The sequence below is a fragment of the Pelecanus crispus genome, chromosome 14 (genome assembly GCF_030463565.1).
Source record: "Pelecanus crispus isolate bPelCri1 chromosome 14, bPelCri1.pri, whole genome shotgun sequence".
Classification (NCBI taxonomy): Eukaryota; Metazoa; Chordata; class Aves; order Pelecaniformes; family Pelecanidae; genus Pelecanus; species Pelecanus crispus.
The window spans coordinates 8,782,464-8,797,519 of NC_134656.1; the positions used below are offsets into that span (position 1 = coordinate 8,782,464).

The following is a 15,056-nucleotide window of genomic DNA, read 5'->3' on the forward strand; positions in this document are numbered from 1 at the left end:
TGCAGAATACCCCTGTATGATTTAGTGAGAGAAAATAGAATAAGGAAATGCAGATCGTTGGCATTGATACTGATAAATATTGCTCTTATTAGAGGCAGATGTGATTTTTCCTGACCTTTTCATCCATTCTGTTCCCCACCCCCCCACCCCCCCCCATGCTCCTTTTAGGGATTTGTGCTTGCTGTTACCGTCATCCGAGAGGCTGCGGAGGAGATCAGATGTTACATGCGCGACAAGGAAGTGAACTCGCAGATCTACAGCAAGCTCACAGCGAGAGGTCGGCTTGGCGGCTCCAGCGCGCCCGCTGCATCCTGGCACGGCTGCGGCAGCGCCAGGGGTTGCAACTCAATCAAACGCTGCTGACAGTCGGAGAAGCAGAGTTCAAGGAATGGGGAGGGGGTTATGGGCTCTCAGGCACGTGGCTTCGCGGCCACGCCGCCGCTCCTGCCGCTGCGGAGGCCTCGGGAGTCCGGGTGGCTGCTTGTGGATGGCTCCTCGCCGGGCGGCGGTGGATGCTGGGCTCTGCTGAGGGTTTCCTAGGGAGATGCACAGCTAACGTAAGGGGGGGTGTTAATTGCTTCAGATAACTTCAGAGCATCATCATGGCCACTTGAGGCTTGGGGAGCCGGCAGCCAGTGTGTTCAGGAAAATGTTCGGTGCATGTGTTAAATTTAAGGTGACTTGCTTGATACACTGACAGGTTCCATCACTTATTGAACGTGCAATACCTGTTGAGTCTCATAGTTTTTTCAGTGTGTGCAGGAGCCTGCTTGGTGGGCTGGGCGTTCACTGCAGCCAGCAGCAGGCAGGGCTGAACTTACAAGCAGCTGCTGTGGTATTTTTAAACCCTGCTTGCTCCTAACTCCAGTGTAGGCCCAAACTTCTTTCCCAGTTATTGTCCCTTCTTAGTGCACTGGAGTCACCAAAGAAAATGAAACTGGATCTGAACTGGTCTAGGTTGTGGAGGTGGATGTTTCCAGAAGGGAAATGTGTTTTCCTTTCTGCAAAGCTGTGACGTGAGAGAAGCGCTTCATCATGTCGCATGGATGAAGGGAGGGAGAGGCAAATACAGCAAATGGCATAGGGGGAAGAAAACAAGAATGGAGCTGTAGTAGATGCAGTATGTTGTTTGGGTGTTTTGTTTTGGTTTGGTTTTTTCCTTCCAATTTTGGTAACAGTGCATCTGTCTTCCCCTGCATGTGGTTTTTTTTTTTTGCTTGTTCACCCTGTTGGTAAGAGAGACAGATGTAAGAAAGTTTCCTATAAGCTACCAATTCATATTCTTTCATGGAAACAACAAATGTGTGCTTAAAAAAGGGAGGAGGGTCCACATAGGCAGATAATTTGCAAAAGCACTTTACTAGAAGAATTAAATCTAGGTCTGTGAAATTGTCAGAAGATGGTTATCCAGAGGTGGATTCCACTAATGAGGGTGAAGGTAGGCTGTGTTCTAGTGTCTAGGATGGGGGACCCTTCAACACAGGTACCGCAAATCATAGTTAAGTACAAGCGCTCTGTGTACTGAAGGAGCTTGTGAGTGCAGGTGTTAAATTTAAGGTGACTTGCTTGATACACTGACAGGTTCCATCACTTATTGAGTGTGCAATACCTGTTGAGTTTCAGAGTTTTTTCTGGGTTGTACCAGACAGGGACTTACATCGTGCAAGTCCTTTGCTAAAAGAGACCTTGTGACACGTTATCGCATCTTTTGTGTGTTTCTGTTAGCACTGACTGATGTAGTTCCTCAATATTGGCAATATCTTCTCTTGTGGTTTTTTGTATACATCATCTTTAGCCCCTTCCTCCAACTGTGAGGAGTTTGGAGGCCCCGTTTGTAAGTGAGCCCAGGCTGCAGCTCAGCTGTGTCTGATCCCTGGCTCTGGCCATTGTTTACAGCTGTGCCGTACCGAACAAAGACATTTAAATTCTCGTTTGAAAAATCAAATGCTGCCTCGCTATGGAGTTGCTCCTAATACCATGACAATGATGGTGAGGCCAGGGTTTTGTTTTTAAAAAGGGAATGAACTGAATTTAAGCAGCCTCTTTTTTTCATTTCCAGTTTCTTTGCTATAAAAGTTTATACCGCTGAATTAAGATGCAGTGAACTAGGTGTAGTAAAAATATGCTGCTTTCAACACTTGCACTTTTAAGAATAAGGCTGCTTTTTAAATGTAATTGCTTAAGGCTGTATATATTTCACATGCTGGGAATTATGAGGCAACTCTGAACTAGGGAGTTTGAATTTCTGAATATTAAATCCCCTTTTAATAACGTGTTCTTACTACAACACTTAAAATGCTTGGCAACCAACAAAAGCCTCATCCAAGAGGGGTGTACTACATCTATTTAAAGATATAAAAGAGTTGCCTTCTGGATTCTATTCAATGATCTACAAGGGGCCTGACCTCTCCTTTAGTTCTTTTCATATTGCTATTACGTTTCCCATGAATGATTTCCCTCCCCCCAGTCCTTTAACTTTTCTAATTTTGTGAAAGAAACCAAGGCAGATTGGCAGCTGGGCACTAGCCGAAAATCTTAAGCCACTTTATTTAACATGAATTTGGTGCAGAAACAGGAATGAGACTCTCCAGCAGTATAGTTTAGAGTAGGAAAACCACGGAAAATTATTTATGATTGTCTCATGGTTTGGGGAGAAAAGTAATTTTCTGTCTCTTGCTGAACCTCAGTACTCAAGCTTTTTGGGAGACCTGAACATTCTGCTTTTCCACTGATTAAAATGCTAGCAGCTCTGAGAATCACCTGGGAGCAGGGAAGTACCTTGTGAGGCCACCATGGCTGGGGGATGGAAGTGTTGGGTTTGTCTTATTGTATGGTTAGAAAAAGTAGGCAAGCTTTCAGGGAAACCCTTCATTAGGTTAGTCGTAGAAGCAGCAAATATCAAAATAAGTTGAGAACATCTGATCTTAACCATTAATTTTCAGTGTAGCTGACAAAACTCCAGGTAGGACTTGCCTTGGACTGTTTACAGGCTGTTTTGTTGGGTTTTGGGTGTGGTTTTTTGGGTTGTTTTGGTTTTTTGGTTTGTTTTTTGTTGGGGTTTTTTTGGTTGTTGAATAGCACGGCTCATGCTTCAGGGTATTGGCACAGCCCTGTACTGAGAAGGGGCAGTGCAGAATGGTGCACAAAAGCCCTCTGAAATGTTGCTATATCATTTTTTTAAACCTTCACACTAGTTTCACCTCTAAACCCAGCGTTTTGGGGGAGGGGGATTAGGTGAGGCTCGGCACTGAGCACTGCTGTCTTGAAGACTGGCTATAATGGGTCTAATGGAGCACTGTAGCTTTCTCAAAGCTATTTTTATTTCTCCTGAGTATTTGCACTAAGCTGCAGTTAAGGGGGCTGGAGAGTAGTTTTTCCCATCTCCAACCTTAGCCTCCCAGTGCAACCCCGTGGATGTAAATACAGACTTAGGTCTGAGTGAAGTCAGGGAGACTTAAGCACATGCTTATATGCTGTTTTGAATAGGGATAGAAGTAAGCACAGATTTAAGTGCTTTCCCGAATTGGGATCCTCTTGTCCCCTTTGTGTGCGGTTCCTCGCGCCCTGTGCGGAGCCGCGGATGCAGCGTGGCCGGGCATAGCTCCTGCCGCTGGCCGGGAGCTCTCCAGCTCCAGCGCGCCCGCCAGCCTGCTCCCCCACCCCTTGGGGGGGGATTTTGGATCTGCAGCCTTGCTCCTGTACGTGAAACTTTTTTCATGCGCTCTTCTTCTTAACCTTTTTAAGATTCGCTAAGCTGCTTGCTTTGTAGCGAAAAAGGGAGAATCCTGTTTGGATCACGTTTTATTTTTAATATAGTTGCTGAATTCCAGGGACTAATCTTCTTGGAGGGCAGTGTGAGGCAGAGTAGACAGTAGTGTATTTTCTGTGTTCCTTTATTTTACATAACATAACATCAAAAAAACTCCACCCTGAACCCCTTTTCTCTTTCTGCCAATATGATCCATTTATGTTCCAAAATGATGAAACCAGCAGACTTCTGGAAAGCTTTTTTTTTTTTTCTTTTAAATAGAAAGCTTTCCATTTAGAAGACAGTTGTTTGGATTGTAATAAAAAATAATCAAATTTCAATCCCCTATTCATAAACCTACAAGCTGCCTTGTGTTCAGAAGTCTGTGTGCTGACTTTCTGCTTGATAGAAAGCTAGAACTGTGCTTGCAAATTCTTGGTTTGTTTTTCTTCTCTCACAGCCCCCCTCCCCGGTAACACTGCATAATAGAGAGAAACTCCACAGAAAGAAATGGGAAGAGACCTCCTACTGCGGGGTGCTACTTAAGATACAGATCATTGGCATTTACCAGCCATATAAAAACAATATTTTCCCAAACCCTCTGAGTCCTGCTCCACAGTTTATATAGCATAAGGCTGCAAAAGCCAAAAGTTTGGTGCAGCACATCCAAATGACCTTTTTTTTTTTTTTTTTTTTTCAGATGCATTTGACTTGTTTTAATAAACCTCTGGCTTCATCTTTAATGCCAAATTAAGTGTTTTGATCTGTACCTTAGTGAAGGTCTGCAGATCTATTGTGAAATCTTAAGTGCTTGCATGGTATAAAAAGACATCTCTTCTGGCTAATATGTTTAAGACTTTAAATACTCTGCTTTATGGTACATCCATCAAGCTGCAGATTCAGTGATAATTCCAAAGGCCATAGCTGAAGCTGGAACAAGCTGTTTGCATTATGTTGCATTTACTTTTTTGTCTTTAAAAAAATATATATAAATCAGGATACAGCAACGAATGAAACAAGTATCAATCTATCAATCAAATATTAAAAATTGTTTCTTTTTTTAAAAAAATAAGAGATCGAGACTAGTTGCTTTTTTAAATTGTGTTAATCACTGATTTGTATTCTGATTAACTTCTGAAAATATAAACTGGAAGCATTGCAAATGCTAAATAAAGGTATGTGTATTTAGAGGAAGCACTTCTAGATGCATTTATAAAAACAGTAATTTATTATTACAAAAATACTTCAATAGCAGAGCAGTATTGGGAAATGAAGCAGTTGTGTTATTAGCTGGTTTCTTAAACATGCGTGAGAAAACATCTAATGTTTAGGAGGTAGTTTCCCCACAGAAAGAAAAAGGAATTACAGAATTCCCAAGATCAAAATAAAACTAATTCAAGTAAGTTGCTTTATGGGAGTCCTGAGTCAAAGGAAACATCTGGTCCCGCGCCTTCTTAGCAGGACATATGGTACATACTGCAGAGATGTCATCCATGAGAGGCCAGGAGTATGGCTGGAAAAGCAGAATTAGCTTTGCTACCTAAAAAGGGCATCTCATTTATACAGGAGTTATAAAAATGTGTATTGGTTAGAAAGGTCCTCTCTTTTACCTTAAACCAGCTGAGGTTGGGAGGGTTATTGAACAAGGCAAATCTGCTCCAGCTGCTTTGATTTTTCTAGTATTGGAAAAATTTTAAAGCAGATGATACTGTTCTCAGAATAATGGTCCAAAAAGCCTTTTATGTGCATAGTGGTAGGAAATCATCATGTTGTAGCTTTGTCCAGGCGTGAATTTTTCTTTTCCAGCGTGAATTTGCATAATTAAGGAAAGCGCTACAAAAATAAGTTTCCGTTCTTGAACCCTGCAGGTAGTGCTTCCTATACTGATATGGCCATGAAATAAATCCTTGTGATCTTTAAGAGAAATGCCTAAAATATGGTTAAACAAATCCACCCCTCCTTCCAAGAGCTTTTTTGCACAGTGGTTTAGGAATTGCTATGCCTGTGTGGGGAGAGCACACAGGTTTTTTTTCCTCCTTTACACAGGAGAATATTCAAAAGCACTTTTTGTTGTTTTGTGAATAACCGTATTAAAAGGGGAGGAAGAGATGTTATCTGTCAGACCCTTTTAGTGTCATAGTACCTAACTTTGTATAGCCCATACAGAAGACTGCCAGGGATGCTTTTTTGGATCCTCTTGGAGTGCGGCTTTTCTTTTCAAGCCTCTGCGTAATGGACTCTTAATCCCCGGTATGCTTCCTGCCCTGGCAGACGATGTCTTTAGCCCAGCATTCATTTTGTTTACCCTTTTTTTAACTAAAAATCTTGCAAGGCAAAACCCAGAATCCACGAAAGACCTACGAGATATTTGTGAAATGGGCCATGACTGCTTATAATTTGTAGGAATAATTACAGCATGTAAGGAAGTCTGCATTTATTAGCAGCAGTGATGAAGCATGTTGTTAAGCACACAGTGTGTCACCAAAGCAGCAGGCTGCCGGGAGCCCAGAATGGCTTTCATTGTTAATTTGGAGCAGAAACACTGAAGCATATCCTGAGAAGGATGCTAATGAAGGGACTGCCAGTAGTAAAATCCTAGTGACCTTTGTGCTTTGTGCTAATTTCTATTCCCCCTCCCTTCCCCCTTCTCCTTTCCTCCTGAGCTGCTATCTGGCCAGTTAGCCCATGAATTTCGAGGTACAGTAGGAGTGTTGTCCGTGCCGGGGCGAGCTCCACGTGCCTCCCCCACTTCCACTCAAATCACAGCAGATTAAAGAGGCTTTTGTTGAAATATAACAGACAGACACATAGAGGCAGGGTTCAAATTAACTGATTATAAATCACTAGTTAGTCTGAGAAGCCAAATCGAGAGCTGGCTAATGATTTGAAATTACTAGCCAATTGTTAAATTAATCCCCTGTTTTAAAGCAACTGGGAAATGTTTGACAGCTGCAAAGAAATAAATATCGAAGCGTTTTCTGTAGGACCCATACTCTGCAGGGCTTGTTCAGGCTGTGTCCGCCAAGAGGCAAAGGAGAGGTGGTAGAGCTGAGCCAGATACAAGAGCTGCAGCACGGAAGGAGATGAGGCTGGTTTTTAAGATGGGCCCATTTTAGTTTTGGCTTCCAGCTCTTGACTTGAGAGTTGAGCTTTAAATTTTCTACCACCTAGGGAAGAGGAGTCAGCAGTTGATGCTTCCCTATTGTAGTTTTTTCTGTTCTGGCTCTGTTGTCTGCCTGACGCCAAAAGTATTTTCAAATTCCCGGGTTAAGCAGTATGCAAAAAAAGTTTAAGGGCTTGTTTCAGAGTTGTCACTAGAAAGTGACTGGGGGGTTGTGCATGCAGGGCTGAGGTCTGGAGCTGTTAGACAAGAGGCTTTCAGCCCTTTTCGCAGATTGAAACCTACTGCTTTACCCAGTGGGAGCAGTAGGCTTGGCACGTCTTTATAGGGCAGTGTTAGCTAATTCTTGTGACAGAAACGTTACCCGTTTTCTCCAGAATGGTGAAGTGGAAGGAAGGGAGGTAAGGGGCATCGCATAGCACCCACAAACCCTGTCCTGCTGCTGCTCTAATGCACTGATATCTTTCCTTTACAGGGACTGTGAAGGTGAAGAGCTCTAATATACAAGTAGGCGACCTCATCATTGTTGAAAAGGTTAGCCTTTATGTGTATCTTTTCTTTGTAAAGTACTTTTTTTTTTCCTTTTCTTTTTTCAAGACCATAGAAAGTGAGATATTTTGAAGTCACGTTTGTTTTACGACAGGCTCAGAATATCAAGTGTTGAACACTAGTTTACAATATTTAATAACTTTTCAGGGTTTCTCCCTCTCTCCCCTGCTCCCTTATTCACACACTCTCTGTGCCAGCAGCTATGTTCTCTAAAACTACTAGTCTGAAAATGTGCATTAAAAAAACCCAGAAAAATGGTAGCTGTAGACTCCAAATACATGCTTTCTTCTAGCATGGGACTTCTTGAAAGGAAACCAGCATTAGTTTAAAATTTCTTCATACTTCTAGAGTTACTCACTAGCTCTTTTGTAAACCTAGCTCTTGGTCGGTCTGGTCAGTGGGAGCTGGCACCAGTTATTATTCTGCACTTGGAATTCTGCAGGGAAGTGGGTTTAGGATTCAAAGCAAAAGGAATACCAAGCTTTGGCTTGACAAAGAAATCCTCTTTCTCCTCCATACCCCCTTTGCTTGTCACGGTGGGGCTGTGGAAGGCGGCTGCACACGCGTGCAGGGGTGTATGCACAATAATGGCCTTTCTTCTCCTAACAGAACCAGCGGGTCCCTGCTGACATGATCTTCCTGAGGACATCGGAGAAGAATGGTAAACATCTGGAACCAATTGTCAAAATAGCCATTAACCTTTCACTGGTTGTTTAGAGAAAATTATCTTTTGGAAATGTGAAAGAAATAGATAATAGTAAAATTTTAGAGACACAGAGAATTCAAATGCTTTTGTGGACCACCACTTCTCAGGACGTTATGCTCTGTTTTTGTTTGCTACTCAAAGAATGTAGGTACTTGAATCCAGGGTAAAGGGATCAGGCTGCACAATGGTTTGCGTTATAGATGTAAATCATTTTACTTGCCGTTCAGGTTTGTTTTGTTAAGTGTGGGATAAGGAAATGTTTAATCAGAAGCATTAAAAAACATAAAGACTAATGAGAACATTTCAGATGTCTTAAAGATACGGTGCAGAGTCTCACTGTATTCTGGACTAGTGGAAGGAGATGAATGGGTGATGCAAGAATATCATTCTTACATTATTAACAAATGTTACTGAAATCAGATACTGTTTCCAAAGAAAGAAGGATGCCCTAGAAATGAGCCGTAGGTGTACCTAAGACAGGTCTGGAAAGAGCACTGACTGATGTTGAAAATCCACAGGATCTTGCTTCCTTCGCACCGACCAGCTGGATGGCGAGACGGACTGGAAACTGCGGCTGCCTGTTACCTGTACTCAGAGACTGCCAACTGCTTCTGTAAGCTGCCTTCGTACAAAATATTCTGCTTGGTAAACTCGTGTTATCTCTTTCACCTGAAAAACGTTCAGGTGCTTCAGTTGATGGGCTGTTTGGAGAAACAGGTTAATGCAGCATTGTTCTGCACAGGGCTCAGTGCATGCTACAGATTAGCTTTGACAACAAAGAATATAAGGGTACGCCAGCTCTTCCCGAGCTCCAGGCACGATTTCAGGTAAGGTGAAGCTAGGTGTCCCTGTGCCACGTGGCTGTCACCGCAGCTAGAGAATGACCTTGCAGCAGAAGGGGGCTAATGGTAGGATGCTCCTATTTTCTTTTTCCTGTCCAGACACCATTGCAGTGACTTACTGCAGGATAGGTGCCCTTGTTAGTGGTACTTCTCAAATGCTCCCATTCATTCCTTGCACTGCAGCACGTTCAGAGGCACAATTCATGCATTTTCATGAAATGGCTTCAGAGATAGTTGAGTTGCTTGTCTTTATGGAAGGAGGAGTGTCACCATGGAAGCTCCACTGTATGATCTGAAAGAAGCATATAACCTCCATCAAACATGCTGTTTCCGAAAATCTCTAGCTAAAGTAGTTCATGTGGGTTTTTTTTTAAAAAGAAAAAAGAATTTTAAAAAGGGCAGTGGGAATCTAAGTACCTGTTTTATTGATGTTGTATCTGTAAAAAGTGCAAGAAGGTTATTTTATACAAAGGCTTTGAAGCCAGGCATTCTCTCCATGGAGTGAATAGTTCATGCATGTGTAGGAGTCAGCAGTGAAAACACTGTGCAGAATTGGCGTATCTTCTTGTCAGCACAGAACTGTTCCTAGTGACACTGGCATCTTGAACTAAATATTGAGTGATAGGGTGTTCCTTGGTTGCCTTGGAAGACTAGTCCAAACCTTCTTTGCTACAAAATAGTAAGTGTTTCAGGCTGTCTTGATTATTCAGGCTGAAATTTCTTTTATGGAGCACCAACATCTAAGTAACTCCTAGGAGTCTCTGAGGTAGCAGTTCAGTGAAGCTGGTACAACAATTGTATTTTCTCTTAGGCAGTTGGGCTCCAGTAAGAAGTATAATTTAGTAATTATCTTAACTTGATAAATAACTCTTACTCAAAGTATTTTGGTAGAAGCATTTGTACATTATTAAAATGTCATTGTCTAACTGTCTGCCAAAATATGTCTGTTCTATAGGACCTACTGCAAATTCGATCCTATGTATATGCAGAAGAACCCAATATTGACATACATAATTTTGTGGGGACCTTCACAAGGGTGAGTCTTGCCGACATATGCTTGAAATCATATATGGAGTGTTTGCTATGCAAACCTGCTGAATGCTACCAGGATGCCAGAGTTCTTCAAGAGAAATAGTGAAGTCGCTCTTGCCATTCTTTGTATCTTCTTTCTTTTTTTTTTTTTTTTCTTTTTTTTTCCCCCTTCATAAAATCCATGAAATAAATCTGAAAAAAAAAAATGGTTATTGAAACTTTGACTTGGAGATAATGTCATAGGCTGTTTGGGATTAAGGACCTTACTCTGAAGGTATTAGACCTGAACATTCGGATGGAGATTGGTAGTTACGTATTCATGGTGCCTGTTCAGAAAGAAATCTGGACCACCATGGACTCTGTAGGATTAAAATCTTATAATTGTGAAAAGACAGGGGATCTTAGCTAGGTCAGGCAATAGCAGTCTTAATTCTGAGTCAGTTGGTTTTTTGCCTTCAGTTGCATGCAACCTATGTGAACTCAGTTTTTATCTGCCCCTGTTTCAGAGGGCAGCAGCTCAGAGCCACTGTGAAATATCACCATTAAAAAATATATATCTTTTGACTTGTTGGGAAGATGCATTGCCTACTTGTGGCAAAAGGTTGGGATTATGAAAATTTTGAGAGATTTGTCTAATACCCTTGGAGAGCCTTCAGAGGGCAAACGGTTTTGTAACAAACAGGAGACAGTTACAGCTTTTTAGAAGTTGTTTGCTGGTATTTTAGTTCAAAATTGTAGGTTTTGTCCTTCTTTTATCTTTGTGGCATGGTTTAATCTGGGTTAATAGTGCTGGCACAGGCGAGTGGCTTGGGTGCCTAAGAGGAATCGCTCTTTCTTGTAACTGTTCTCTGGTGCATATCAGACAACTTTCCAGGCATCACTGAGCAGTCCAAACAGGTTCTCAGTGAGATCTTACAGTAGCAGGAGAAATGCTATTAATCCGCATGAGCCAAGTGAGGGAACATTTTCCTGTAGTCCCTGGAGAGCTGCTGACAAATCCCTTCCTCATTTATGATTCCTGGGGGCCTTCAGCAGGCAGAGGTTTCTTAATAGATTTCCCCCCTGCTCCCCCATCCTTTTGTTCCACTAAAACAAAGTGCTCGTGTTTTTAACCTAGCCAGAGATTGACCTGGGTTTGTGAAAATCCTCCATCCTATCAAGAAGCCCTCTACCAACCCTCCCAGCATCCCTCTCCAAACACCTCTGTGTGACTCTTGCCATCCACTGGTCTTTTGCGTTACTGACAAGTGTGTTTATTTTTGTTTTTATTATGTTGTAGGAGGACAGTGACCCTCCAGTAAATGAAAGTTTAAGCATAGAAAACACCCTGTGGGCCAGCACAGTGATTGCATCAGGTAAGATGGAGGCACGTGTAAATTTTTTTAAGGGAATATGTTAACAATTTTTAAAGGTCTTTTTCTAATGGAATAATAATCTCTGTCAGTTGGAGAAATTAGCAGTTGGAATGAGGTTTCCCACTTGTCCTAACACCTCTGGGGAGCTGAGCTGACATCTAATTGCCTCTTGGACATTCCTAGATGAGAAAGAATTGGAGTGGCCTTTGGGCACTTCTTTAGCATCTAGGACCAGAATAGCACTTAATTGCTCTCCACATTGACATCCTAATCTGTAACAGAAATGGTGTCAAATAGATTCTGGTAACAGAAGCTAAGATGAAAGATTTCCAGGTAAGTGCTTCCATTGAGGTCGTCTTATATACTTTTAAAAAGGAAAAAAATAAGTTCCTTGACAGATTTTGGCTTATATATACGATAAGCTCCCAAGGCCTGAGATTAATCAATGCCCTCCTGTAGAGGCTTGTCAAAGTAAAAGCCTTGTTCCTCTCCTGTCCAGCACGCTTGCAAAGTTTGCAGGGCGATGGCTGGAGGAGGGTGAAATTCTGTAGCACAGTTCTGGAACTGAAGTTGTTGAATGGAGAGACTTGACAGTGCGGTACCAAGGTGTACATGGAATTAATAATAATAGGAAGGAGCACAAACTTCAAAAGATTTTTTTGAAGCACTGAAAAGATTTTGATTTACTTTTTAAAAAGCAGAAAACAGTGAATAAATTTTATTCCTGTATGTTTCTATCTAATGCTGCTCTGACTCCTCTTTGAAATGTGTTACAGTGTCGTCACAGTGCTGTGACCAAGGGGTTGTAAAAAAACCTAGTTGTCCAAATACAGTTTAATCAGGGTCCAAATATAATTTAATCCAGTAAATTCTGTTTATAGATTAGTAATTGCCATGCAGTAGGTAACCTACCTTCCTCCCCTCTGAGTGTAGACACATGTAGTCAGCCTGGTAGCATCAAATACCCATCAGGCTGCTTAATGCATGAGTCTCAGCTCATCCTGCTTTTGAACAAAATAGGTGGAGAAATGGAAAGCCATTTTTCTTGTGATTCTGTCCTGTATGGTTCCTCTCCCTGCAGCACCCTTTCCCGGGTTGGCTTTCTTGCTGCTTGTATTGAAGCTTTAATTTATACCAACTCTTAAACCACTGCAGATCTCACACTGCTGTGGCTGAGCCTAACACGGGTGGGGGTGTGTTACAGTGAATAGTGTCCTGGTTTCGGCTGGGACAGAGTTAATTTTCTTCCTAGTAGCAGGCACAGTGCTGTGTTTTGGATTTAGTAGGAGAAGAATGTTGATAACACGCTGATGTTTTTAGTTGTTGCTAAGTACTGCTTATGCTAGTCAAGGACTTTACAGCTTCCCATGCTCTGCCAGGTGCACAAGAAACTGGGAGGGGGCACAGCCAGCATAGTTGATCCAAACTGCCCAAAGGGCTATTCCATACCATATGATGTCATGCTCAGTATAGAAACTGGGGGGGGTTGGCCGGGGGGCAGCGGTCGCAGCTTGGGAAACTGTCTGGGTGTCGGTCGGCGGGTGGTGAGCAATTGCATTGTGCATCACTTGCTTTGTATATTATTATTACTATTATTATTATATTGTTATTATTATTATTTTACTTTATTTCAATTATTAAACTGTTCTTATCTCAACCCAGGAGTGTTTCTCACTCTTACTCCTCCGATTCTCTCGCCCATCCCATCGGGGTAGGGGGAGTGAGCGAGCGGCTGCGTGGTGCTTAGTTGCTGGCTGGGGCTAAACCACGACAGATAGTCCTGCTGAAGTCAGAGGGGAATGCTCTCCTGCCCTCAGCATGCTCACAGCCAGTGCCTGCTGAGAGTAAAAGCTGTTCCTCTGCTGTACGCTCAGCTGCGTGTAGTGTATACGCGTGGGTGCAGATGTTTTTCCCAAAGGAGGGCACAGCACGCACTCTGCTCCTCCTGGTTGCCGCTTCAGTTCCATTTGGAAGTCCCGGGTGGTCTTGGTGCCTGTACCAAGGCATGCAACCACCTCCTCTCTGCCCAAATGAACTTGCTGTTTGAATCTAATCCTCCTTTCTGAATAAGTTATTTGTAGACAGACGTCTTTGTGAGTTCAGTTAATAGTAATATCATTTGCAAATATTTTCATCATTTCAAATGGTTTATGCAGGCTGAGTCTGTTTTGAATGGCCATAAAACAACTAGAAACGCTCTTTTTATACATACCAGTGTGCCTTCAAGCTGTTTGCTAGTCCTGGCAGGTTTTTCCTCTCATTTTGACTGACTTGATCGATATAATATTCAGCTTTGTTTCTCCTATGGTAATAATAAATAGCATGTTGTAGGTTATTTCTGTTAGGAAAAAAATGTGGATATTATTTTTCTTCTCCTGCAAGTGAAAGCTGTCAAGTTGTGGTGATGCCATCTCACTGGGGCAGCCTTTGCTTGTAAGACAAAGCAGAGCTATGTGGCTTTCTCCATCTGCTGTAGTAGGAATGGGTCTGACTCTGACTGTTTGTGGTTGATTTGGAGTAGCTGTGCCATCTGCTGATTTGAATTGTGATGATCTTACCACCACCTGCCATCTGGCTCCAGTGATTTGTTTTTGTTTTTTGGGTTTTTTTTAAAGGAATGTTTCCCAGCATATTTTTAGAAACCACCTCTTTTGAATCAGTCTTGTTTAAAAATAATTCACTTGCAGCTTCCTAAAACTTTGAGCATTAATGGGAGCAGGGGAATAGCAGGGTATAAAATGGCAATGTATTTGCGAAAAAAAAGCAGTGGGTTTTTTTCAGCGTTCTTTTTCTCCATTTTTACAGACCCCTAAAATTTTCTGGTAAAAAATTAGACTTTGGCAATAGCAGCTTTTAAATTCTTGATGGTAGATAGCTTTTTCTTTATGGCTTTTTGCAAAGTCTTCAAGAGAAGTCTGTAGAAACCCAGTAATTTAGGGTGCTAAACTGTATTATGTTTCTGCAAGAAGAAAAGGGAGAACTTTGTTGCTCTCAGCTCTTTAGCAACTGTGGGACACAGCATTAAAATACACTGATAGGCTCCCAGCAGCTCCATCTGTTACAGTAAGGTAGCAGTTGGTATGATTTGCCTTTCGGTGGGAACAGCAATTAGACAAATACTCAAAGTAAATTGTAGATTTTAAAATAAGGTAATTCTGTCTTTGAAAGCTGTTGGAATTAATTGGTTTTACTCTGATTGTGGCAACCTTCACCAATAAAGAAGAACTGTAGCCCAGAGAACTGATGTAATTTTGACACGAAATGAAGGACCAGTATCTGGTGTAAGGCAAACTTACCCACACCTAAGTGGGATTCAAAGTGGTGGGAGGAAACCAAAGAAATCCTCCATCCTTAGCAACTTTTCTTTATAGTGGGGAGAGACAACTGACATCAAAAGAGGGTCAGGGAAAGGCGAGAGAGCAAAGCAGGTGACTTCTCTTTCCGTGCACGTTAGTTGATGCAGTCTGTGACGCTGCATCAAGTCCAACCGTATGGGCAGTGTGGCTGAAGGCTTGCTGACGTTTTGTAGGATGTCTTGTGTTCAAAGTCTGTGTTCTCATAGGTTTTGTATTTCATGTACCAGCTTTTTTAATTTCTGGTTGCTATTGCTTCTGAAATTAACCTGCTAAAAATCCTTTCCAGCTGTCAAGCCTTTGGATCCAACAAGTATTTTTATAGAGAAAACAAACAGAGGTTGTTTTTC

At 42.0% G+C, this 15,056-nt stretch overlaps 1 protein-coding gene across 1 annotated transcript in view; it reads left to right on the forward strand.

Annotated features, from left to right (window-relative positions):
• The window catches only part of ATP9A (ATPase phospholipid transporting 9A (putative)), a 62,036-nt gene that overhangs the window by 15,138 nt on the left and 31,842 nt on the right, over positions 1-15,056 (forward strand). Inside the window, exons 4-9 of the mRNA XM_075721068.1 lie at positions 169-277; positions 7,345-7,403; positions 8,028-8,079; positions 8,643-8,737; positions 9,922-10,002; positions 11,278-11,353. Of these exons, the coding sequence (XP_075577183.1) occupies positions 169-277; positions 7,345-7,403; positions 8,028-8,079; positions 8,643-8,737; positions 9,922-10,002; positions 11,278-11,353 (472 nt within the window). The remainder of the gene's footprint in view (positions 1-168; positions 278-7,344; positions 7,404-8,027; positions 8,080-8,642; positions 8,738-9,921; positions 10,003-11,277; positions 11,354-15,056) is intronic.